The sequence below is a fragment of the Paramormyrops kingsleyae genome, chromosome 13 (assembly GCF_048594095.1).
Source record: "Paramormyrops kingsleyae isolate MSU_618 chromosome 13, PKINGS_0.4, whole genome shotgun sequence".
NCBI lineage: Eukaryota > Metazoa > Chordata > Actinopteri > Osteoglossiformes > Mormyridae > Paramormyrops > Paramormyrops kingsleyae.
The window spans coordinates 6451668-6477602 of record NC_132809.1 but is presented as its reverse complement, the minus strand read 5'-3'; the positions used below and the strand labels follow the sequence as shown (position 1 = coordinate 6477602).

Here is a 25935-nt window from a genome sequence, read left to right as displayed (position 1 = left end):
GTCGGCTAGATAGTCAGCTAACTGATGGAAACGTTTAACCAGCAGCAAAACAACCACAAACAACCATGCGGGTCCCACAGTAAAATCTTTGTGCAGTAATTGACAGTCAATAGTGTGTCTAGCAGAAACATTAACAAACAAAATAATAAATAATAGATAGCACTGTTATTACACTGGGACACTAAAGATTTTTAACTTAATGACATAACAGGTACTACAACGATTCCGTTCTGCGAGTTCGCTTTGGCTTCCGCTTTAAGACGTGTTGGACAAGGGCGTGGCTTTCGCGGTACGAATGGGCCGGGTTGGATGTGGGCGGGGTTGGATGTCCAACCCCGCCCTCCTGCAGGCTGCAGCCAGACATACTTGAAGAAATTAGCCGTGGTATATAAAGATCCTGACTTGTCGCACGCAATCACAATGTAGTGAGTAACGGTAAGCGTCCGTTCAAATGTAGTGGAGTAAAGAGTACATATATTCAGTCACAAATGTAGTGGAGTAGAGAGTAAAAGTTGCTTATATTTTTGATACTCAGTACAAGTACAAAGTAGCCAAAAAAATACTTAAGTACAGTAACGAAGTCCATTTACTCAAGTACTTTACACCACTGATATGTATATGTATGTATATGTATGTATATGTATATACATGTATGTGTATGTATATGTATGTATATGTATGTATATACATGTATATGTATATACATGTATATGTATATACATACATATACGTATATACATATACATGTATATACATACATACATATACATGTATATGTGTATGTATATGTGTATATATATGTATATGTATGTATATGTATATGTGTATATATGTATATATGTGTATATGTATACGTAATGGAATATGTAAACATTAAAACATTTTAAGCTCAGTATGGGTACTCACCAGTGAAGATATACTCCATAACTTGAATGATGATGATGAATTAGCTGTGCAGTACACGAAGTACGTATGTAGGGGATGAAGATGATGAGTACGTACTGCACAGCAAAGCTGAGCATTTACAGCCCTTCTGAGGGTATCGTCGTTTCATTCAAGCCATAATGGCGAGCGACGTCCACGTAATGCTTTCCTTCCCAAAGCATATCCAGGAGTTTTACCTTCTTCTGAATGGTCAAGGTCTTCCTCTGGCACTTAGGCTCACTACTACCAGAAGGCTTAGAAGATGCGGGACGCTCGGGAGCCATTGTAGAGCTTAAGACAATGAAAACCACAAGCAAAGTGCACGATACGCAGAGAACTGTGACGCGTCGGGAAAAAACCACGATATAGCGGGGGCGCGATAGCTGAACCGCGATATAGCGGGGGATCACTGTATCGCTTTTACGAAAGGAATAAAGTTATTGTGAATGTTATTGGCCTGAGTGACGATACATGTTCAGTTAAACTTCTAACATTTTCTTTTTCAGATTCTTTCAAATTAGATTGAAAGACTTTAGAATGTCACAAGGAGTTAATTATACAGTTTTTTCAAAACTTTAGCAAATTTGCAACTTTCTTCCAATTTTGATGAGTTCAGAGGCATCCTTTCCAACATGCTATTACGTCAAATGGGTTCTCCTTCTGCTTGGGTGTTCAGAGTGTAAAAGTGTAAGATTTCTGAAATTGGGTCACAGCCCAAGCAGTCACATTTTTTTTTGAGGGGGGGGGGGGTGCAGTGCTGAGAGGGTGTAGGACAGTGGTTCACAGGAAAGCTGAATGTCAGCTAGGGCCACTTGATTTATGGCAAAAATCATAATGATGATTGTTTTGGTCGATATTGAGATCAGTTATTAAACATGATTATTCACTGATTTGGAAATAATATTAATTTATCGAACTTTTAAAAAAAAAAAACTTGCCTTTTTAGCAGTGGATTTCCTTGAACTCTAAATATAATCCAACTGAGAAGCAAGTAAAACAGGGCTGCATTGGATTTGTAACACAAGAGAAAATGGGAGTTTTATTGTGAAAATACAAATTTTGATGAATCCAATGCCCACCAACAGAAGAGCAAATCAGATTAGCCTTGTTATCTCTAGGGCATATAAGACTTGTTTCCCTTTTGATGTCATGTGACTTTGATTTTGACATATTAGCTACCATGGGATACGCTTCATTGTGTTGGGTGAGGGGATGGGTTGGTCATCTTTCCTTGGATGTTTCCTATGATGCCATTTATGTGGCCATGCTTCTCTCCACAGCTCCTCTCCCTTATCGCATTCATCTGCATCGAGGCCGTCATGACGTGTCTCCCCTGCAGCAGCATCTATTTCTTCGAGTTCATCAGCTGCAGCGCCTTCCTCAGCACCTGTGCCCTGCTGCTAATCTTCAGCCTCAACCTCAACACTAAAATCTCCCACATCAACTGGAACCTCATGGTGAGAATCAGGACAATCCATCCCATCCAAGTGACTTGTCCCCTTGGCTTTCCTTTTCTTTCCATTCTGGTGCAGCTTTCTTCGTCCAGACTTCACAAACTGCAAGATCACTTTTTAGAGGTGACTAATAATAATTTAAAGGGAATCCTGGATGAAATGAGGCTTTGAAACTGATTGGTTGATGTTTGTATTCATTGCATTGTTTAATTTAGCAGCAGTCAGTGAAATCCCCAGCGATGAGTTAAAACAGCCTGTGGTAATATCAGTCTTACAACATTGAGCCTTGTGGTTTTGATGGTGTTGTGTGCTGTTTCTATTTAATGTGTCTCTCATAAGCATGAAGGTCTGCTCTATAGGCCCTGGTTGGGCTCTGTGCCACCTTTTCTCTGGTTATGTCCCAAGTGGGTGCCTGCGAGGCTCCTGGCCAGTGGACCAATCACTGTGAACTTCCTTTTGTTGGCTGAGACAGCTGCAGCTGGGTCACTCATGCGGCTCCTCTCTGTTAATATCTCGGACGTCGCGGCTGATTTCCACATGACACAGCATTCTGCGTGAAAACCGAGAGCCTCTTGTTTGCTGAAATTACCCCGTTGCTGAGGGTAATTGTGTTGGGGCAGCTGCAGAGGGGGGTTTTACTGTTATTTGTACTCTCAGATAGTAGGCCCTGCAACTGATCTTGTTTTTGGCCAGGCTTTTAAAGAATAAATGACAGTGATTCTCTGACTTGAAGGATGTATGAATCACCCATTTCACGGATCAGGATTGAGCCTTTATGGATTTCAAAGGTTGTTTTGGTGGGGACAGAGGAATGAAGTTTTTTTTTTTTTCTAGCATGGTTCCATCCCCTTTCTGATCTGTGGTGTGATGGTGGCGCCTGAAGCTCGTAACATAGTTTACCACACTCTGGCATATGGATGCAGGACAAAGGCAGCCAGTCCTGCTCGCTTCATTGTGTGACTGGACAAAACAAGCATTGCTAATTGTAGCCTCCATTGCCTGAACGTACCAAGAAAAACACCAGTCTCTGCTCTGCTAAAGGCTTCTGGCTTTCTTTGCTCTCAAATATGTGCAGATAAGCAAGAGGGTGTGTGCATGCTTGATCCATCATGAATTTTTGTTCATGGTGCACAGATTTGGTTAAATAAAAAGTGACATCAGTCGGCTGTTTGTTCCATAAATATGCAAAAGTGGAATGCGTGGACTTGGGATGTTTTTGGTCATGGTTCATCCCAAGTATAGTAGCAGCTGAATAATTTAAACCACAGACGCTTATTTTTTACAGGCAGAAACATCCATCTTGACCATTTGGCTGAATCTTGATGATCTTTTTTGAAGGTGTGCCAGAGCTATTTCTGAGAAAGCACAGAGACAATTTGAGAGCAACATCTGGTTCTTCAGGATCGTAAAGCTGGAAGGTCACCTCCTGAAACTCAAGTGCTGATGTTGGCCGATGGCTGAGCGTATAGAGCCGGGAAATGGGTCGTTGCTGTCATGGCCCCTGCCCTGCGGAATTGTGGGAAACTTGTACCCAACCTATTCACTAAAAAAAAATCACTAACCTGCCTTCCTGATATCTCTGCATGCCAATGGGAGGAGAAGTCATGTGTTCTGGCTGTGCTCTAAACAAAGTGTATGATTGCAGTGTGTGGTTTGTGTAGTTCAATATGCCCTTGAGAAATGGACACCCCCTCAGCAGCCCTGACTGTTTTCTTGTTTTTTTGTTTTAAATAGCAAGTCTGTGCCTGTTGCCGAATGCCCCTTTTCATGCGTCGTCGTTAATGGAGCACAAACCTACATTTAAATGCAGTTTCAGAGGTGCAAAGGAATGGACACTTTGCTGGGCCAGAGAGACCATAAATGTGACTCCTTGCTTTTTAAGCCATGTTGCTAAGGCTTGTTCTTATGCATAAACATACTCCAGGTCTGAAGTGCAAGGATGAATAATACAAGAGCATCAGGCTTCACTGCACAGATTAATGAAGAATATTAATTTGCCCCGCTGGAGTCAACACTTTCATTAGTGCTCAAAACATTTTTGCTAATGACACTTAATGAGGTAAATACTTAAGCTATCCATCCTCGGGACCTATTGTTTATTTGTTTTTGATTTTTTAATTTGAGTTGCATTTAGTAAAGTAGATGCATGCATGCATGCATGTTGATGTACCACCTCTCATCATGCAAGCAAGGCAGGGAGACTCTCACGGGGAGCCGGATCACCAGGGTGGTGGCTGGGGTCCGTGCTTTTGTGTTTACGGAACCGTTGCTGGGATGCGCACAAAGTGTCTGGGTCATACACTGCGGTTTGCTCACTGCCCCACATAAGCTGCCCAACAGGATGATGCCAGTTCTGCTTTGTGTGGATGTTTGCTGATACTGGTAGTTGAATTTTCTGGTATTCATATGGACTGGTTTCCCTTCTGTGTTCTTTTGTAAGAACAGTACTGTTACTGTTCATGTACGAATACTTTTAGGTCAGTGGGGAAGATGGTTCATATGAATGTGTTCAGTTTAACCTGATTTCAAGTTTGGGGGACCTAAAACTTTGTTTAGCACTGCCACACATTTGGAGCCAAAATTCAGTAATGAGGAGAGAGGGCTTAATTTGATGAAGAAAAGCCATGTCAGCTATAGGGCCAAAAGTTTTCCCTTGCGTTTAGTTCTCAATATGATTAACGTAATTTTTTTTCTAAACTCTTTATTCTCTATTTCTACCGAGGTAGAGCTTAGCTGAAGATAAGGAGACGTAGGTTAATGTTGTCAGTGTATGATAACAATTTGGGAAGTTGCAAACAGGGCACAGTAACTCTTTAAATATTTTGCTCTAATTCTCTCTGTATTGTACTGTGTAGTTCATGTCTTCCCTGTCACAGCAGTGTTCAGTCAGACGTGTTAGTCAGTGCTAACACACGCTAATCTGCTGTGCCTTCATCCACAGGACCTTATCTGTATATCTGCCTGCACCTTGTCATTCTTCCTGGCCTCCGTGATCATGGCTGCACTGAACCACAAGTCTGGTGCTGAGATCACAGCTATGGTGAGCAGCTCCTTCTGTGCCTGACCGTGCAACGTCGAGCAGATTCCTGTTCTACCCTGGGGTAGATTTTTACAAAACTGTGCTAGCAGTTCCTGGGATTTGTAAAAAGCTTTATCCCCAAAGCTTGTTCTATGAACTTTCACCATTCCATTTAGGGAATTCATCTGCTAAAAGGGAAGCACCTTTGATTTTGAACTGTAGTCCCCAAACATGCCTTTTCTGTGTTTTACCAAAAAGCTTTGTAATCTTAAACATCCCATTTAAATCTATTGCCTGTTTGTGATCATTTCATTTTGTTTATGATGTCTTAACCTTTGTATTTGTTCAGTTTTTTTTACTGTCCTTTTCTTCACCATGAATAGGTTTTCTGGCAAGGTGTTAAAATTTTACCGTAAATAAAAAACCTTGGGAGGAAATAAAATTTCTGATTTGACGTCCAAATATTGAAGGAAGCCTGAAATAGTGTTAGATTTCTTTTTCCTCTTTTAATACAAGCTTGTGGGTGGCTCACTGCTTCCATGGGTAGCACTGTTGCCTCACACCACGCCTGTTGCCTGGGTTCCCTCTGGCAACTCTGTTACCTCCTGTAGTCCAAAGGAATGCAGTTAGGGCAGCTGGAATCTTTAATGATGCTTTTGCAGTTCTACCAACTGAGCCGAACCTGAGCTGTACCCACGCTGACGAGGCTCTGCTTACTAGCAGGGCCAAAAGCGTGACCAAAACGAGCTGGTCTGATTGGTTAAAATGCATAGAGATACCGGTGTTCTGCGAATGGAGTAATAATAATAAAGATAACTGCAAGCAGTGACAAACTGGTCCAAAGCTAATGGACAGAAGCAATGGGGAGGAATGGAGTGAATGGCATAAAATCAGTAGTTTAGTAATGATGGAAAATGAAGTGCAGAGTGTAACTGATGGCCAATGCATTTAAATAGTCAGAAAGTCGGAAATACTACTATGATAAGATGAGATCTGACATTTGGACATTACAGTAGAAATGTTCATCAAGGTAGGATAAAGGGAAAAGGGTAGATGAGAAACAAGGAAAATGTGGTGACTCCAGCTGTTGGAAAAAATTGCAATTGCTGCAGTGTACAGAGCCTGCAGTATCATTGAAGTTTGATAAATTTCTAAAAGTCAAATGGCAGGAAAATGAAAGTGAATGAAAAATATGGACTCAGATGAAGGGAAAGGAGATTAATCTTTAAATGTTTGATGAAAAATAAGGTAATTTCAGCTGCATTAGCCAAGGTTGGTCTTAGACATATTTAGACAGTGGCCGTAGCGCCCCCGTTTGACCGATCACCACGAAAGGTGGAGGGTCTGTCTTTGGGCGAGTGCTAAATTAAATTTTGTGAGGATTAGATAAAGCATGCCTGAGATTTAGGTGTTTGAATGAAATGGGCATGGAAATGGTGCGGCCAGCAGGTGGAGGCAGCGCTCTATTTGATAAATGGTATTCAATACTTTTAGGCCTTCTCATGTGTAAATGAAGTCTGATAATGTTCTACGAGGCAAACGGGTGAAAAATGAAAGGAAATTAAAAATATGGACTCAGGTGAAGGGAAAGGTAGCAATTCTTTGAAGGTTTTATGACAAATATGGACAGTGGCCGTAGTACCCCCATTAACCGATCGGCACCAAAGTTGGAGGGTCTTTCTGGGGTCCAGTACTACATTACTGGGTCAAATTTGGTGAGGATTGACTGAAGCACGGCTGAGGTTAAGGTCATTGATTGAAATGAGCATGGAAATGGTGCAGGTTGGGTGTGGCTGGTGGTCATACTGTACAGGCAGGTCAAGTTATTTTTATAAATTATCCATAAGGGTAGTGTCTTGATTGACTTGCTACTAGAATGACCTAGGTGGGGTGGACATTGTAGGAGTTATAGGAATATGTCATTTATGGAGTTTTTAAACATCACGAGGGACTGCAAATCACTGTCATTGGATGGTACATATACAGTGGTACCTCGGTTCTTGAACTCACTAGAACTTGAATTACTTAAAAGTCAAACAAACCAGTTTGACCTAGAACTCGATCTGAATATCAGAAGTCGAACAGTGAACGCTGACCTAATATAAATTGTACGCGCCAGGAAATGAGTCATACCGCAATGCAATTCTTACGTGAATGCCTTCTTCACAGACTGGACGATTAACCCTCTGGGGTCGAGTATGTCGTCGGCGACATCACATACTTTTCGCGTCTATTTCAGTTTATATCTCGCTGAAATCTTAATGTAGAATCATGAAAAAAATGCTGGCTAAATCCGTAATCTGTCTTCTTTTCAAAATGTCCATTGTCGGAAGTATTAGTTTTTTTAATTAGGTTAAATCGGCAAAAAAGTAAACCATGTCATTTTACTTTGTTTTATCGGGGCGTGTAGTACTGCTCTCACCCGAAGATCGCTATTCACATTCTAAATAGCCGCATTAGCGCGTATTAAAATCGCATTCGCATGGTAATTTGATTAACAGCGCGACGGTGAAACGCGATCCAGATACATCCCCTTCAGCGCCATAAAAGGGGGTTGGGGACGTGGCCAGGTGACAATGGCTCATTCATACACATGAAAGTTGCTACATATTCAATGAAAGGAGCCAGAAATAGTGACATGAGTTAGGTTTTTCTTATTTATTTATCCAAATGAATGTTGCATCTACACCATTTAGTCATCTTCATGTAGCCAAGACTTTGGTGATCAGATATCTGGGATCAAAACAAACTGCCAGCATTGCTTACTATGTACTTTTATAATGTTTCTGCAAGTGTTCCAAACTGCATTTTGCAATGTCTATACTTTGATGTCAAATTTCAAACTTAACAAAAAACTGACATATTTACAATATGTATTAAAATAAAGATGAGTGTAATGGCAAAACAATATAAGAAATAATTTATTTGCCATGAATTAAGTTTATGATATTTTAAAGAAATGTGTGATCATGCCCCAGTCAGTGAAAGTATGTTTCCTACCCCTAGACCCCAGAGGGTTAACCAAATAAAGCAGTGCAACATTACAGTAACTAAATAAACCACTAACTTACGTGTATTATTAGAGCATTTATGTCATTCATTCATCCATCCATCCATTATCTCCCGCTTATCCGAGGTCGGGTCGTGGGGGCAGCAGTCTCAGCAGGGAAACCCAGACTTCCCTCTCCCCGGCCACTTCATCCAGCTCAAAGTAAGGGAGACTTATGTTCCTCTGGGGGAATCCCGAGGCGTTCCCAGGCCAGCCGAGAGACATAGTCCCTCCAGCGTGTCCTGGCTCTTCCTCGGGGCCTCCTCCCAGTGGGACATGCCCAGAACACCTCACCAGGGAGGCGTCAAGGAGGCATCCTAATCAGATGCCCGAGCCACCTCATCTGGCTCCTCTCGATGCGGAGGAGCAGCGGCTCTACTCTGAGTCCCTCCTGAATGACCGGGCTCCTTACCCTATCTCTAAGGGAGAGCCCAGCCACCCTGCGGAGGAAACTCATTTCGGCCGCTTGCACTCGCGATCTCGTTCTTTCAGTCACTACCCACAGCTCGTGACCATAGGTGAGGGTAGGAATGTAGATCGACTGGTAAATCGAGAGCCTTGCCTTTTGGCTCAGCTCCTTCTTCACCATGACAGACCGATGCAGCGCCCGCATCACTGCGGACTCTGCACAGATCCGCCTGTCGATCTCCCGCTCCATCATCCCCCCACTCGTGAACAAGACCCCGAGATACTTAAACTCCTCCACCTGGGGAAGGACCCCATCCCCGACCCGGAGAAAGCATTCTACCCTTTTCCGGCTGAGGACCATGGTCTCGGATTTGGAGGTGCTGATTCTCATCCCAGCCGCTTCACACTCGGCTGCGAACTGTCCCAGCGAGAGCTGAAGGTCACATGTCCGATGAAGCCAACAGGACCACATCATCTGCAAAAAGCAGAGACCTAATCCTGAGGTCACCAACCCGGACACCCTCAACGCCCTGGCTGCGCCTAGAAATTCTGTCCACAAAAAGTATGAACAGAATCGGTGACAAAGGGCAGCTCTGACGGAGTCCAACCCTCACCGGAAACAAGTCCGACTTATTGCCACCCATGCGGAACAGACTCTGGCACCGGTCATACAGGGCCCGAACAGCCCTTAAAAGGAAGCCTGGCACCCCATACTCCCAGAGCACCCCCCACAGGACTCCAACAACAACAACAAATAATTTATTTTTGTATAGCGCATTATCACAACATTACATTGTCCCAAAGCGCTTTACAGCATCCCCACCCAAAGCCCCCAGTGAGTAAGCCATAGGCGACAGTGGCAAGGAAAAACTCCCTAAAGGAAGAAACCTTGGGAGGGACCAGACTCAAAGGGGGAGCCCATCCTCCAGGGGCCGACAGGGAGAGTCAGATTTAACTGTATTTGAAAGTCAAACGGGGAGCAGGGGGGAGACCGTGGTGCCACCAGCCGGTGCCACCGCTCCCTCCAATCGCCAGGCAGCCAGAAGGCAGGGAGCGTTTCATACAAGGAAGATGACAGGCAGAACGGCGAGCTGGATGCACGGACGTCATTGGTAGTGGCGACGTCACATGTTGCAGGGTGTGCTGGACATCTTGATAGATTGAGGGCTCCAGGCAGCTCCCCCCAGGAGAAGTAGGGGAAATAAATGCAATTAGTCAAAGTAAGGGAGACTATAGGCAGTGCTAAAAGGTAGTTGAGTGCAATATGAAGTGCAATGCTCCGGCAGATATGGCTATGGCAGCATAAGTAGGAGGGAGAGGCAGGTGGGAATGCAGGCATGGGGAGTCCCTGAAATGTCAGCACTCCAATCCCACAAGCAATTGTGAAGCTAGAGTGACAGCACTGTCAATTCAGTTTATCCAAAGCCAATGGCACCGATCCCCACCCAGCTCTACACCTCACACTATAGGTTTAACTGGGAGTGAGAAGCTAGCTAGAGCTAGAACTAGTGTCCCTATAAGTAAGGGATAATGTACAGGCAGCCGGTAGTTATCACAGAAATAAGCCCCGACAGTGTGATCAGGACCCGACGCGAAGCGGAGGGTCTTGTATCACACTGAAGGGGCTTATTTCGCGATAACTACCGGCTGCCTGTACATTATCCCGCTTATTACACGGCTACTTGCCACATAAGGAAAAAAACTGGACATGAATATAAATTTGAAACATTTTATTGACATATTTGTTTTAAATGAACATTTTTAAACGATAATCTTTGTTGGCGCGGACTGATTTTAAACATACAAGTAGTACCGGCTATGCGTTATTACTTTGGAGCGGTCATTATTTGAAAAGAACGAACCTGCAAATGTCTCAACTGACCAATCAGAATCAAGCATTCCAGAGAGCCGTGTAATAAGCTAAACTAAATAGGTGTGTTTTTAGTCTAGACTTGAATATTGAGAGTGAGCCTGACACCCGCACATCCGGTGGAAGACCGTTCCACAGCTGAGGAGCTCTATAGGAGAAAGCTCTGCAGCCTGCCGTAGCTCTTTCTACCCTAGGTACTAACAGATATCCCGCACCTTGAGATCGAAGCAAGCGTGGGGGATTGTATGTGGTCATTTAAGGTATTCTGGTGCAAGGCCATTCAGTGCTTTATAGGTTAACAGCAGTATTTTATAGTCAATCCGAGACTTAACTGGTAACCAATGAAGGGAGGATAAGACTGGTGTGATGTGATCAAATTTTTTAGTGTTTGTGAGAACTCTGGCTGCTGCATTTTGTACCAGCTGAAGTTTATTTAAGGAACCAGACTGGCAACCAGAAAGGAGGGCATTACAGTAGTCTAGTCTGGTAGTTACGAAGGCATGTATTAATTTTTCTGCATCACGAAGTGAGAGCATCTTACAAAGCTTGGCTATGTTTCGTAGATGATAAAACGCAATTCTAGTAATACTTCTTATGTGAGCATCAAAACATAGATCTGAATCTACTAGAAGACCAAGATTTCTAACCACTGTGTTAGGTTGTGTAGGAAGGCCACTAATGCTGAGGTGGTGAAACTTATTTCTTGCAGCCTTGGGACCAATCACCAGTACTTTTGTTTTTTCTGTGTTTAACATTAGAATTTTTTTTGCCATCCAGCACCGGATATCTAACAGACAATCTTCTAACCGAGAAAGGAGTGATGCATCATCAGGGTTAACAGATATATATAACTGTGTATCATCTGCATAACAATGAAACCCAACACCATGATTTCTAATAATGTTACCAAGCGGTAGCATGTATAGGGTAAACAGTAGTGGGCCAAGTACTGATCCCTGTGGGACACCGTACACGTATGTGACTTTGGTGGCCTTGGATGATTCGTTGTTCACATGTGCATACTGATAGCGATCAGTTAAATATGAGCGGAACCAAGAGAGTGCTGTCCCTGTAATGCCAACCACACCTTCTAACCGGTCCAAGAGGATATTATGGTCCACAGTATCAAATACTGCAGTTAAATCTAGTAGTACCAACAGCGATATCAAGCCACGGTCAGAAGCCATAAGTAAATCATTCATTACTTTGACTAGAGCAGTTTCTGTGCTATGGTTTGGTCTAAAGCCAGACTGATATAATTCATTAGTATTCTTTTTTTGTAGGAAAGAAGACAACTGACTAACTACAACCTTTTCCATGATCTTTGAAATGAAAGGAAGATTTGAGATCGGTCTATAGTTTCCTAAAACACTAGGTTCAAGATTTGGTTTCTTTAGAACGGGTCTAATAACAGCCATTTTAAAAGGTTTTGGAACATATCCAAGCTTAAGAGATGAGTTTAACACATTCAACAGGGTATTGCTAATCTGTGGTGCGATTTCCTTGAAAATTTTTGTAGGAATTGGGTCTATGAGGCTTGTAGAGGATTTACAGGAGGAAATTAAGCTCAGGAGTTCTGGCTGTTTTATAGGAATGAAAGATTCAAAAGTCTCATTATTGATAGGCATAAGACTAGCAGGAGTCTGGCAGTCATAGGTAGCTAAGGATGTGCACTGGATGGTCTGTCTAATCTTAGTTATTTTACCATTAAAGAATGTAATAAAGTCATTACTCTTAAGAGATTGTGGGACTTGCGAGTTTAATGGAGAATACTGTGTTAACCTCCCTGAGGGACACGGTCGAATGCCTTCTCCAAGTCCACAAAACACATGTAGACTGGTTAGGCAAACTCCCATGAACCCTCCAGAACCCTGCGGAGAGTATAGAGCTGGTCCACTGTTCCACGGCCGGGGCGAAAACCACACTGCTCGTCCTGAATCCGAGGTTCGACAATCCGGCGGACCCTCCTCTCCAGAACCCCCGAATAGACCTTACCAGGGAGGCTGAGGAGTGTGATTCCCCTATAGTTGGAGCACACCCTCTGGTCCCCCTTCTTAAAAAGGCTGCAGATGCGTGTCAACCAGGACAGCCCCACAGCATCCAGAGCCTTAAGGAACTCTGGGCGGATCTCATCCACCCTCGGGGCTCGGCCACCATGGAGCTTTTTGTCTACCTCAGTGACCTCCTCCCCTGAGATAGGGGAGTCCACACCCAAGTCCCCATACTCTGCTTCCACATTGGAAGGCGTGTCGGTGGGATTGAGGAGGTCTTCGAAGTACTCCTTCCACCGACCCAAAATGTCCCAGGTTGAGGTCAGCAGCACCCCATCCCCACCATAAACAGTGTTGATGTTGCACCGCTTTCCCGCCCGGAGCCGCTGGATGGTGGACCAGAATCGCCTCGAAGCCGTCCAGAAGTCGTTTTCCATGGCCTCACCAAACTCCTCCCAAACCCGAGTTTTTGCCTCAGCGACCGCCGAAGCTGCATCCCGCTTGGCCTGCCGGTACCTGTCAGCTGCCTCTGGAGTCCCACAGGCTAAAAAGGACCGATAGGACTCCTCCTTCAGCTTGCAAACCCACCACCAGGTAGTGATCAGTTGACAGCTCCACCCCTCTCTTCAACCGAGTGTCCAAGACATGCGGCCGCAAGTCCGATGACACGACTACAAAGTCGATCATTGAACTGCGGCCTAGGGTGTCGTGGTGCCAGGTACACATATGAACACCCTTATGCCTGAACATGGTGTTCATTATGGACAATCCATGACGAGCACAGAAGTCCAACAACAGAACACCACTCGGGTTCAGATCGGGGGGGGCGTTCCTCCAAATCACGCCACTCCAGGTCTCACTGTCATTGCCCACGTGGGCATTGAAGTCCCCCAGTAGAACATGAGTCCCCAGAATGAGTGCTCTCCAACACCCCTTCCAGGGACTCTAAAAAGGGTGGGTTCTCTGAACTGCCCCTCGGCGCATAAGCACAAACAACAGTCAGAACCCGTCCCCCCACCCGAAGGCGAAGGGAGACTACCCTCTCGTCCACTGCGGTAAACCCAATGCCCACCCCCGCTCGGCGCCTCTCCCTGCAGACAACTCCAGAGTGTAAGAGGGTCCAACCCCATTCGAGGAGACTGGTTCCAGAGCCCAAGCTGTGCGTCGAGGTGAACCTGACTATGTCTAGCCGGAACTTCACAACCTCGCGCACCAGCTCAGGCTCCTTCCCCATCAGAGATGTGACATTCCATGTCCCAAGAGCTAGCTTCTGCAGCCGAGGATCGGACCGCCAAGGTCCCCGCCTTTGGCCACTGCCCAGCTCACAACGCACCCGACCCCTATGGCCCTATGGCCGACCCCAATGGGTGGTGAGCCCATTGAAGGGGGGACCCACGTGCCTTGTTTGGGCTGTGCCCGACCAGGCCCCATGGGTATAGGCCTGGCCACCAGGCACACGCCATCGAGCCCCACCCCCAGGCCTGGCTCCAGGGGGGGGCCCCGGTGACCCGTGTCTGGGCAAGGGAAAACGTGTTTCCATCATGTTTTTCTTCATAAGGGGTCTTTTGAGCTGCACTTCGTCTGGTTCCTCACCCAGGACCTGTTTGCCTTGGGTGACCCTACCAGGGGCATAAAGCCCCGGGCAACTTAGCTCCTGGGATCACTGGAACACGCAAACCCCTCCACCACGATAAGGTGTCAGCTCCAGGAGGGGTTTATGTCATGCATTTAAACTTTATTTTACCAGGTAAATTAACTGAAAACCAGTTCTCACTGCTTTACGTGATATTCGGGAGAAATAGCAGATTAAGCATCGGAACTGCCTGGGATACAAACGTCATGCGTGTAACTGAACTCTTCAGCCAATAAGGGCAAAGGTGTGTCATCACGGAGGCGGTTTCAGTTTGTGCAGCCGGGTGAGAGGTCGCAATGCATCTAACCGTAATGCATTGCGTCAGGATCAGAATGTGTTGCTTTAAGCCAGTGCTCTAAGCAAGTCGAGCGCACCCAATGGCCTGACTGCGGAAACAAACTGAAACACGGACTTAATACAGAGGACTAATGACAACAACCAGAAACAGCTGATCACATGGGGATCCCACACAAGGTTAACGAGGGGGCGTGGCACACGGAAGGAGCGGACGATCGGGGCAGGACAGGGGTAATGTTGGGATAAGATCTTTATCGTTTTGGAAGCCATTAAGAAAAAATTACTCTTCTTGTTTAATCCTGTTCATTTTGTGTTTAGATGCTAAAAAAAACAACAAAAAAAAACAAACATATTTAGGTGTAATTTTGGGGGGCCGGGAACCAATTAATTGGTTTTCCATTATTTCTTATGGGAAAAATTTGATCAGAACTTGAACTTTTTAGGATTCGATCCGGAGTCCTGAATGGATTAAGTTCAAGAACCGAGGTACCACTGTATCTTGATTTGGCATGATTCAGAGAACTTGAAGTACAAACATGTTGTTTGATTTGGCATGTCATACTGAATTGGCCTGGTAATAAATGTCAACTGTAGGCTTGACAGTTCTGGATAAATAGGCAGAAACACAAAAGTTGTCACTGTAGCGCCCCCATCTGGCAGACTGGGGTGCCCTTACCAGGGTGAGGTCAGGGTCTGTAGACACATGGATCATCCAGATTTAGTTGAGATTGGTGATTGCTAGGCCTGTCAAATGCATGCTTGATTTTCATTGGCTAATTATGGCCACCATTGTATGACTAATGACTGCCATACTATGGATCTGACCTCGGGCTTGGCCATAGTAGACATATGCCAAATTTCACTTGGAGAGGCCAAGCAGTTCAGGAGATATTGGAAGTAGGTATTTGTAGCGCCCCCTATTGACTAAATGCGGGATGCTTTGTATGGTGTCCCCAGAATGGAGCAGGGAGGTAGGATTTTAAGTTTGGTTAAGGTAGGCTAAGGCAGGGAGAAGTTACAGCAGTCAGACAGAAACTGGCAAAATTTAGGTGGAGTTTGGGCATGGCAGATTTTTTTTTATAACAATTGATCAGCTCAGAGGATTGATCGGTTTGACACCTCATTTGTCTGTTTTGGTGAGATAGTGTAGGACTTAAAAGTAAGTTTTGTAAATTATGCAAATTAGCAAAAAATCTAAGTAGGCGGAGTATTTCGATTTTAGGACTAACAGTACAGGAGATATTGGCCGAAAAGTGTATGGGGGGCGCTATAGTGCCCCCATCTGACTGACTGACTTGGGTCGGAGGATCTGAGTAGTGGGTAGGAATTGACATCATCCTACCAAGTTTGGTTGGCCTCGGTCTTACGGTTTAGGCTGCCCATTCAGTTTTAGGGCAGAAAAATAATAAATACTCCTAAGAAAAACAATAATGGTCCATAGCACTATGTGCTTTGGACCCTTAAGAACAATTGAAACTTTATTGATCCCCATGGGGAAATTGTCTTTACGCCTCCCTCAACTTGCTCTTTGTAGAGTAAGTTGTCTGCAAAGGGCTGCCACCCATAGTGGTGCTCAGGGAGGGATATAATGGATATATTTGATATTTTATTCATTATCAGTAGCATGGCATCACAATGTATTGACTCAGCTTAAAAATGTCTAACCTGACTATAGAACAACTGAATGGAATGGGCTCATAATGCAAATCTACACAAGCGAATGCTAATTCCACTAGCATTTCAAGCTAACATAAAACGTGCATTCTCATGGATGTACTAGAAAATTACAAAATTAGCACATAGTAAATCACGATGTACACCGTGTGAACGGTAAAGCATCTCCTTAGTTTTATGTCACTGTTGCTTTACCAAGCCAACCATTCTGCAATGGAGAACCAAAGTGAACTGGAACCACACTGTAATTAGTCTCTCTTTGCAGTAGAGCTCAGGTACGGCTGGGTTCTTGTATGCCAGTGTAAAATCGTCAGTCCATTGCCTGTGGTGTAACTGGGTATGTGTGTGGCCTGGGAAGGCCAGGTATCCTCGCTCGTGGGAGTTTTACTTACACAAAAATGTTCTGAGGACAGAATGAAAAATGATAGAGAGATAACCAGCCAGATTGTTGAGGAGGTGGACCCAACCGATCAGATATGCCCTCAGAACATTTTTGTGTAAGTAAAACTCCCATGAGTGGGCATCCTCTCCAAGGTGTACCCTGGCTTTGTGCTCTGTGCTCCTTTTTAAAATAACTGCTGCACCCTCTGGGAGTCGAATATGAATTTCAAGCAGTCAGAAGAAAGGGCATTGTGCTGTCACCTGAGATTCTGAGAAGGCCCAAACATATGCCAAGGCTTTTGTAAATGTGTGCATATATTGTGTGTGTGTGTGTGTGTGTGTGTGTGTGTGTGTGTGTGTGTGTGTGTATATATATATATATATATATATATATATATATATATATATATATATATATATATATATATATATGTATAAATGTATAACCTCTAAATGTGCAGGTACTCCCATGCTATAAAACATCTTTGTGATGCTGCATATTGATACTAATCTGCGCTCATGAAATTGCAGAAATCTCTAATTATTAAATTCATAACTGAAAATCTTTTCTGCATGGTTGAGAATCAACTCTGAAGATATGTTCAGTATAGTAATAAAGTTTCCATGCCTCTTTCAAAATGGAATAATTTTTCTATTAGTGCAGTGGGGTTTTCATGTACAGTGGGAAACTAATTACTCTCCTGGTCAGCACACTGATTTTTTAAGTGTCTATTAACATGCAGAACATAAAATGAAACCAGTTAATATCAGATTTGATATTAATCAATAATTTCGGTGCATGCTCTGGTCTTAATGTTGCCATCCGCCATGCAATGTCCAGTTTATTTGCATTATTTTGCATAATTTCCTTTGCAGGTATTTGGCTTTCTGGGGACTGTTGCCTTCGGACTGAATACAGCCCTGGCCGTAAGGGACTGGCGGCGGCATCGTGAGCTGCAACCTGGCAGGGCACCGAGTGCTGAGTATACACGTGCCCCCACCACGTCTAGAGGTGAAGCTGAAGCGCAAGGACACACCCTTGCTCACTGATGGGGCGATGTGTTAGAGGGTGGGGCTGGTGGGTGTGTTCCTATCAATGGCAACCATGCCCTTTCCAGCTCCAAAAGTCAGAGTGAAACATGCAATGTGACACACTCTTTTTCTCTTCTCCTTCAGTCATGTCGTCCCAGCATATAGGAGGATACTGTTTTGAGAAAACTGATTAGAATAGACTGGGTCCTATTATTTCATTTTATGAAAGTTTCTGGTTCTGTACTAACCTTGGTTTGTCTCATTTATTGGTTTTAATTTCTATGACTTTAATAGCTGAAAGTAAGTACACAGTGTGTCGCTGTGCCCATGTGTGGGAAGTCATGGGTTCTAAATCCGTAGCCAGCAGCATACCCTCATAAAGGCTCTAACTCCAGCTTTTCTAGGGGTGCTAGTTACTGGCTGGCCCTCTGCTCTGACCTCAAAGCTTGCTCTCACATGTACATATACATGTGTGTCTATGTCTCTCATAGAGAGAAAGATGGGATATGCGAAAAATACTCTGCTTCCCCATCAGGATAAATAAAGAACCTCTTTTGTATTCTGTTCTGCACATGAACAGAAGTATGTATATAGAGTGACGGCTCTGCAGGCAGCACTAAAGTGATAAGGTATGTGAACTGGTCTGGATTTGGGCTTGTTTCATCTCTCAGGAATCTAACCAAAGGTGGAAAGTTCCGGTCCAGTAAGTACAAATCCAGACCAAGGTTTTGTTTCAGCCAACCAGCTGAGTACTTTCCACCTCTGAATCTAATACTCTGGGCTTTGCTTTCGTTTGTGTTTCAGCTAATGACAATCATAACCATGTGTTTTTACATGAATAACATTGCATAGAAGTAGTTGAGTGTAAAGGACCGGAGTGCAAGAGAAGGTGTTTGTAAATAAGAATTCAAATGGCATTAACTACTTGAAAAGTTTTGTACTATTTGAGTCCTTGTTAAATGAAGGCACTATACTAATTTTTATGTAATTTGTTTTCCTACACTCTCACATCTCGTGGCATTTTCCCATTGTTTTGTTCTTTGTTTTATTAAATTAATCTCCTCATTTCAAGTAATGTCAAGTCAAATTTATTGTCCCACTGGGGGAATTTCAGTTGCAGCATAAAGAATCCATCATGAATATGACATAGACGGCATACCAGACAACACAAGAACAACAATACGGTACAGTACAGTGAAAGATCACTTGATATGGACATAAACAGGGCCAGATTGGGAAACACTGTCTTACCCTGACACAAAGCAGTCATTCATGACTGGACCATGATCAAGCCCCCCCCCCCCCCTTCAGCAAGCTGCCCATTTCCAGTCATCACCCAGGAAAAGTGTAATTGTCGAAGTGCGAATGATTGGTGCCACCTTTAACTAGTTCACACTGTAATACAAAGATTAACAGTTGATACAAATGTAACACATTGCTATGTGCACTAGATTAAGTATAGGCACCATGGTCAGTGTTGACCTGAGTTATGTGCAGGTAGATGGATGGATTTCATAAGCTGACTACTTCTGCAAAGTATTACAAGGTATCCGTGCTCTGACTGTGTCCTGCAGCTTTGCATCTTGACCCAGTTTGGTCTGTCATGCTTAGGGCCGCGGCTCAATTCGGTCTCGTGTCTTGACCCTGTTCCCTTTGCAGTCTTCTGATGCACAACAAATGACCCAGTTCTGCCACTCATCGTCTCTTGTGGCCAATCTTGTACTTGCATTTGAATTTGCATTAAATTCCATTTTTTCTACAGTCTTTCAATGCAATTGCTTATCTCACTGTTAGTTTTGTCATCTTGTATGTATTAAATTTTTCTTAAATTGCTATAATTGATATATCAAACAAACTTTTTAAAAGAAAACCACTGCTTTCCTTTTGTGTTGTCAAATGTAATAAAAGTCAAAGATCAAAGGCAATCTAAGGGTATGCAGAGGTGGAAATTTCAGGTCCAGAAAGTAAAAAATCCAGACCAAGATTTCGTTTCAACCAACCAGTATAATGAGTCAGTCACAGAGTACTCAACTAATTGGTTGAAACAAAATCTTGGTCTGGATTTTTTACTTTCTGGATGTTAAATGGCCACCTCTGAGTGTATGACATAATGTATACATAGCTCTGAATCATGGGCTCAGAATAAATATAGTTTGACAAAACCAAAGGTAATAAGACCTAATATTTTCTTCCAAACAAGCCTATATGAGTACACTGCTTAAAATATAAATTTTTATCTTCCTTGTGGGAAATATTTCATGTGTTGTTTTTTTTGTGGTGTTGAAAGACCACTTGTGTACACCAGATGGCAGCAATTATCCATTTTGTTTACTATAAGCAGGCTTTTTAGGTTGCAGATAATGGTGTAGGCTTCGGGGATATCTAATTTTTCATACTGTAGTACTTTCCAGGCAATACACCCTAGTATACAGTATTTTGGTATTAATTTCCATAAATAAAACTCATTCAGAGCACCACGTGATAACATGGTCGGTACATCTCTACCAGTCATCTAACCATCCATAAATATTTTGATTTTCACAAAAGCACTGCTTCAGCAATACATGAAATGTAGCTGTTATTTTCCCCATTTACTTTACAGTCTTGCTTGCCAGTACTCCAGTTTTCTTTAGACTTTCCACCTCCAGAGCAGGGCTAGCCTTCTCTCATACCAGTTTAAGAACAACTGCTTTCTAGGTAACAAAATCCTTTCTTGTACTATTGTCCCACTGGAGTATCAAAGTTAACCCATGCAGTAATGCAAAGAAATTTTAACACGTTATGACCTTAAAATAGACACTAACGCAATTAACTTTGACAGCCCTACATGCATTTTTTATTAGCCAGGTTTAATTTGCTATCAGTCGCTCTCTCTTTACACAAGGAGGCCAATCAATAAGCAGAAGTCTGATGTTGGTGAGTTGCTGCCGCTTTATCTCTGCGCCACCTGTGAGTTGTACATCATCCCACACATAAGGCAGGCAGGACTAACTGATGATCTCATCTGTTTAGAAACATGTATGTTTGTCTCTGGTCTGTTCTGGCCATATTGCAAAGGACGGAGGTGGTATCGAGTGCCTCCAGAACAGGGGTAGTCTTCTGTTTCATATTGGTTTGAGAAGAACTGCTTTCTACGTAACAGAATCATTGTTAACTTTGTTTGGAACACGTACTTTACCTTATTTATAAAAGAAAAAGGTCATTATTATTCAATGTAAGAACAAAAACACCATGTAAAGCACTAAGATAAACAGGCAATTGGTATACAGTCACCCCTGCACATTCGCAAAGGTTAGGAGCAAACTTGGGCACCCCTCAATCCATGACAGCCTGTTAGTCTGAATAACATTAAAAGTCTATTCATTATCAATTTCTAAACAAACAGTACTGTATGGTACACTTCGCATGTCAAATTACTTTTTCATTTCCTATCTAGACCTTTTAATATAATATATAAACCATCTTAATGATGCCCCTGTATGTACAATGAGCACTACATTTTGGACCTGTTGTTAAAAATGCAAAATTAACAGCACTTAAAAGTTTAAAAGTAACTGTGAGAAATGCGAGATTCCATGGTCAAAAAGACGAGACAAAGATGCATGGCGTACCTAAGCCAAGACTTGTAAGATTAAAAACATAGTATGTACTTACACTAACAAATATTATGCACCACTAATATTTATATATATATATATGATATGATTTCATGTGATCCAAATCATTTTCAGTATTGTTTTTGGCTTATGAGTAGGCTGCGAGTTTCTGCAATTTTTCAATAAGCTCCAAAAATATTCCCATTTAATTGTTCATGGCGAATGTGAAATTGCAGAAAAAACAGGAAAATTAATAGAAAGTCTCTAAAAAAAAAAAACTACAGTTTTGCATCATTTATGAAAATCTAAGCTACAACTATGATGGATCCCTCCTAATATACACCGATCAGCCATGACATTACAACCACCTGCCTTATATTGTGTAAGTCTCCCTCATGCCACCAAAACAACTCTGACCCAACAAGCCATAGACTTCAAAAGACCTCTGAAGGTGTCCTCTGGTATCTGGCAACCAGATGTTAGCAGCAGATCTTTAAATCCTGTAAGCTGTAAGGTGACCTCCATGGATCGGAATGTTTGTCCAGCACAGATGCTCAATCAGATTTAGATCTGGGGAATTTGGAGGCCCAGTTAACACGTCAAACTCTTTTTCATGCTCCTCAAACTATTCCAGAACAATTTTTGCAGTGTGTAAGGGCGCATTATCCTGCTGAAAGAGGCAATTGCTATTGGGGAGTCCCATTGCCAAGACACCGTGTACTTGGTCTGCAACAATGTTTAAGTAGGTGGTGTTGGGTAATTATCATCCACATGAGTTGCCTCTGCCGGTTTGCCTTCTTCCCATAGTGCGTCCTGGTGCCATCTCTACCTCAGGTAAACAATGCGCACATACTGTCCACGAGATGTGATAGAAAGTGGACTCATTAGACCAGGCCACTTTCTTCCATGATCCAGTTCTAATGCTCACAGGCTCATTATAGGGGCTTTTGGCAGTGGACAGGGGTCAACATAAGAACATAAGAAATTTACAAACGAGAGGAGGCCATTCGGCCCATCAAGCTCGTTTGGGGAGAACTTAGCTAATAGCTCCGAGTTGTTAAAATCTTATCTAGCTCTGATTTAAAGGAACCCATGGTTTTAGCTTCCACTACAATAGCAGGAAGACTATTCCATACTCTGACTACACGCTGTGTAAAGAAGTGCTTCCTCAAATTTGTTTTAAAATGTTCTCCCGCTAATTTCCACTTATGGCCACGAGTTCTAGTATTTAGACTAATATTGAAATAGTCATTTGGCTGAACAGCATCCAGACCCGTTAGAATCTTATAGACCTGAATCATATCCCCACTTAGTCTCCTTTGCTCAAGGCTGAACAGATTCAGTTCCGCTAACCTCTCCTCATAAGACATTCCTCTAAGACCAGGAATCATTCTCGTAGCTCTTCGTTGCACCTTTTCTAAGGCAGCAATGTCCTTCTTGAGGTATGGTGACCAAACCTGCACACAGTATTCTAGGTGGGGTCTTACCAAGGAATTATATAAGTGTAACATCACCTCCCTTGACTTAAACTCCACACATCTAGAGATATAACCCAACATTCTGTTCGCCTTTTTTATTGCTTCCCCACATTGGCGAGAGTGGGACATGGAAGCATCAACATACATACCGAGATCTTTCTCGTAATCAGCTACCTTTATTTCAGTGGAACCCATAAAATATCTGTACTGTATATTTCTGCTCCCTGCATGGATTACCTTACATTTATCTGTGTTAAATTTCATCTGCCAAGTATCAGCCCATTCGCTAATTAAATCCAGATCCCGTTGAAGCCTCTCTGCTGCTAGATTAGTATCTGCTACCCCGCCCACCTTAGTGTCGTCTGCAAATTTAACCAGTTTACTGTATGTATTCGTGTCAATATCATTAATGTAAATTAGGAACAATAGTGGTCCTAAAATTGAACCCTGCGGTACCCCACTATAAACGGAGGCCCACTGTGACATAGTGCCTCTAATAACTACTCGCTGCTTCCTATCAGTTAGCCAGTTTTTGATCCAAGCTGCCACAGTTCCTAAAATTCCTGCAGCTTTAAGCTTTAACAAGAGCCGTGTGTGGGGGACAACATCAAAGGCTTTCTGGAAATCTAAGTAAATCACATCATAGGCCTTTTTGTGATCAATTTCACTTGTAGCTTCCTCAAAGAACTCAAGCAGATTCGTTAAGCAGGATCTACCTCTCCTAAATCCATGTTGGCTATCCTTTATAATGTTATTTGCATCTAGGTAATCTACCATTTTCACTTGAATTATAGCTTCCATTATTTTTCCAGTAATGCTAGTTAAACTGATTGGCCAATAGTTTGCTGGATTACTTCTATCCCCTTTTTTGAATATGGGTGTTATATTAGCATGCTTCCAATCTGATGGTACCACACCCGCAGATAACGATTTCTGAAATATTAAAGTCAAAGGTTGGCTAATAATATCCCTCATCTCTTTCAAGACTAAAGGTAAGATGCCATCAGGCCCCTGCGATTTATTTATTTTGAGTTTAGCTAGGCTTAGTATCACATCAACCTCAGTTATACATATATTGGTCATAGACGATGCTGTATTCGTATTAATTGGTGGTAAGTTACTGGTGTTCTCTATTGTGAACACCCTTGAAAAATAATCATTAAACTCGTTTACCATATCAATTTCGTTATCAATTATAAGGCCCTTACTATCCTGCAAATTAGTGATTTCAGCTTTTAGTGCTCTCTTGGAGTTAAAATATTGGAAGAAACCTTTACTGTCATGCTTAGCCTCCAATGCAATTTTTCTTTCTACATCCCTCTTTGATAGCCTAATGTCATTTTTTAACTCTGCCTGTAGATTTAGATACTCCTGCTTGATTTTGAAATCATTAGTTATTTTCCAGTTGTGGAACAGAGCCCTTTTCCTCCTGACTTTATTCTTAATTTCCTTAGTAAACCACCTTGGTTGTCGTTTCCTAGATTTAGTTTTGCTGGAAACAGGTATGAAGTCCTCTTGCACTTGCAACAATGTGCTTTTGAAAAATTCCCATGCCTCTTCAACTGTTTTGCTATTTAACTCTGTCCAGTTTACAGTTTCTAATTTCCGTCTCATACCATTAAAGTTAGCCTTCCTAACATTGTATACTTTTAATTTAGACTTTGCTCTTCGGACACTAAAATTAACCTCGAATTTAACCATGTTATGATCACTACCGGCACTACATGGGCACTCTGACTGGTCTGCAGCGAAGCAGCCCTTTATGCAGCAAGTTACAATGCACTATATGTTCTGCCACCTTTCTACCAGAGCCAGCATTAGCATTTTTAGCAGTTTGTGCTACAGTAGCTCTCCAGTGATATTGGAGCAGATGGGCTTGCATTCTCTCCCGACATGCATCAATGAGCCTAGGGCGCTCATGACCCCATCACCACTGAGCTTTCCTTGGACCACTTTTGGTAGGTACTGATCACTGCATACCAGGAAGACCCCACAAGATCTACTGTTCTGGAGATGCTCTGACCCAGTCGTCTAGCTGTCACAATTTGGCCCTTGTCAGAGTGGCTCAGATTTTTATGCCTGCCCATTTTTCCTGCTTCCAGCACATCAACCTCAAGAATGAACTGTTCACTTTGCTAATACACTATATGGACAAAAGTATTGGGACAAAATTCTTAATCATTGAATTCAGGTGTTTCGTTCAGAGCTATTGCCACAGGTATATAAAATCAAGCACCTCACCATACAGTCAGATTTACTAATATTTGTGAAAGAATGGGTCATTCTGAAGTGCTTGGTGGATTCAAGCATGGTATTGTCATAGGATTCCACCTTTGCAATAAGTAATTTCATGAAATTTCTTCCCTGTTAGATATTCCACGATTAACTGTAAGTGGTATTGTTGCAAAGTGGAAGCATTTAGGAACAACAGAAGCTCAAACATGGAATGGCAGACCATGCAAACTAACAGAGTGGGGTCACTGAGTGCTGAGGCACATAGTGTGTAAATGTTGCCAATGCTCTGTTGACTCAATAACTGCAGAGTTCAAAATTTCCTCTGGCATTAACCCCAGCACAAAAACTGTGGGCCGGGACCTTCATGGAATGGGTTACCATGACTAAACAGCTGCATGCAAGCCTCAAATCACCAAATGCAATGCCAGGTGTTGGAAGGAGTAGTGTAAAGCACGCTGCCATTGGACTCTGGAGCAGTGTAAATGAGTTCTGTAGAGTGACAAATCACACTTCTACATCTGGCAGTCTGACGGATGGGTCTGGGTCAGATGGACGAGTTTCCAGGAGAACATTGCTTGACTGCATTGTGCCAACTGTAAAGTTTGGTTGAGGAGGGATAATCGCTTGGGGTTGTTTTTGCAGGAGTTGGGTAAATTCATTTCAGACAATTATATGCTTCCAACTTTTTGGGAAGAGATTGGGGAAGGCACTTTTCTGTTCCAGCATGATTTTGCCCCAGTGCACAAAGCAAGGTTTATAAAGATCAAACACTTTTGGGATGAACAGAGATTGTGAGCGAGGCCTTCACATTCAACTTCACAAATGTTCTTCTGGATGAATTTCCACAGAAACACTTCAAAATCTTGTGGAAAGCCTTCCCAGAAGAGTGGCAGC

General features: G+C 42.9%; 1 protein-coding gene across 2 annotated transcripts in view; it reads left to right on the top strand.

Moving 5' to 3' along the window:
• Positions 1–19493, top strand: part of LOC111857439 (CKLF-like MARVEL transmembrane domain-containing protein 4) — a 27045-nt gene extending 7552 nt beyond the window's left edge. For both annotated transcript variants that reach the window (XM_023838315.2, XM_023838314.2), the window contains 3 exons: positions 2205–2381; positions 5320–5418; positions 17577–19493. In XM_023838315.2, coding sequence (XP_023694083.1) covers positions 2205–2381; positions 5320–5418; positions 17577–17750 — 450 coding nt within the window. In that variant the 3' untranslated portion in view covers positions 17751–19493. The remainder of the gene's footprint in view (positions 1–2204; positions 2382–5319; positions 5419–17576) is intronic.
• Positions 19494–25935: the final 6442 nt, after the last annotated feature.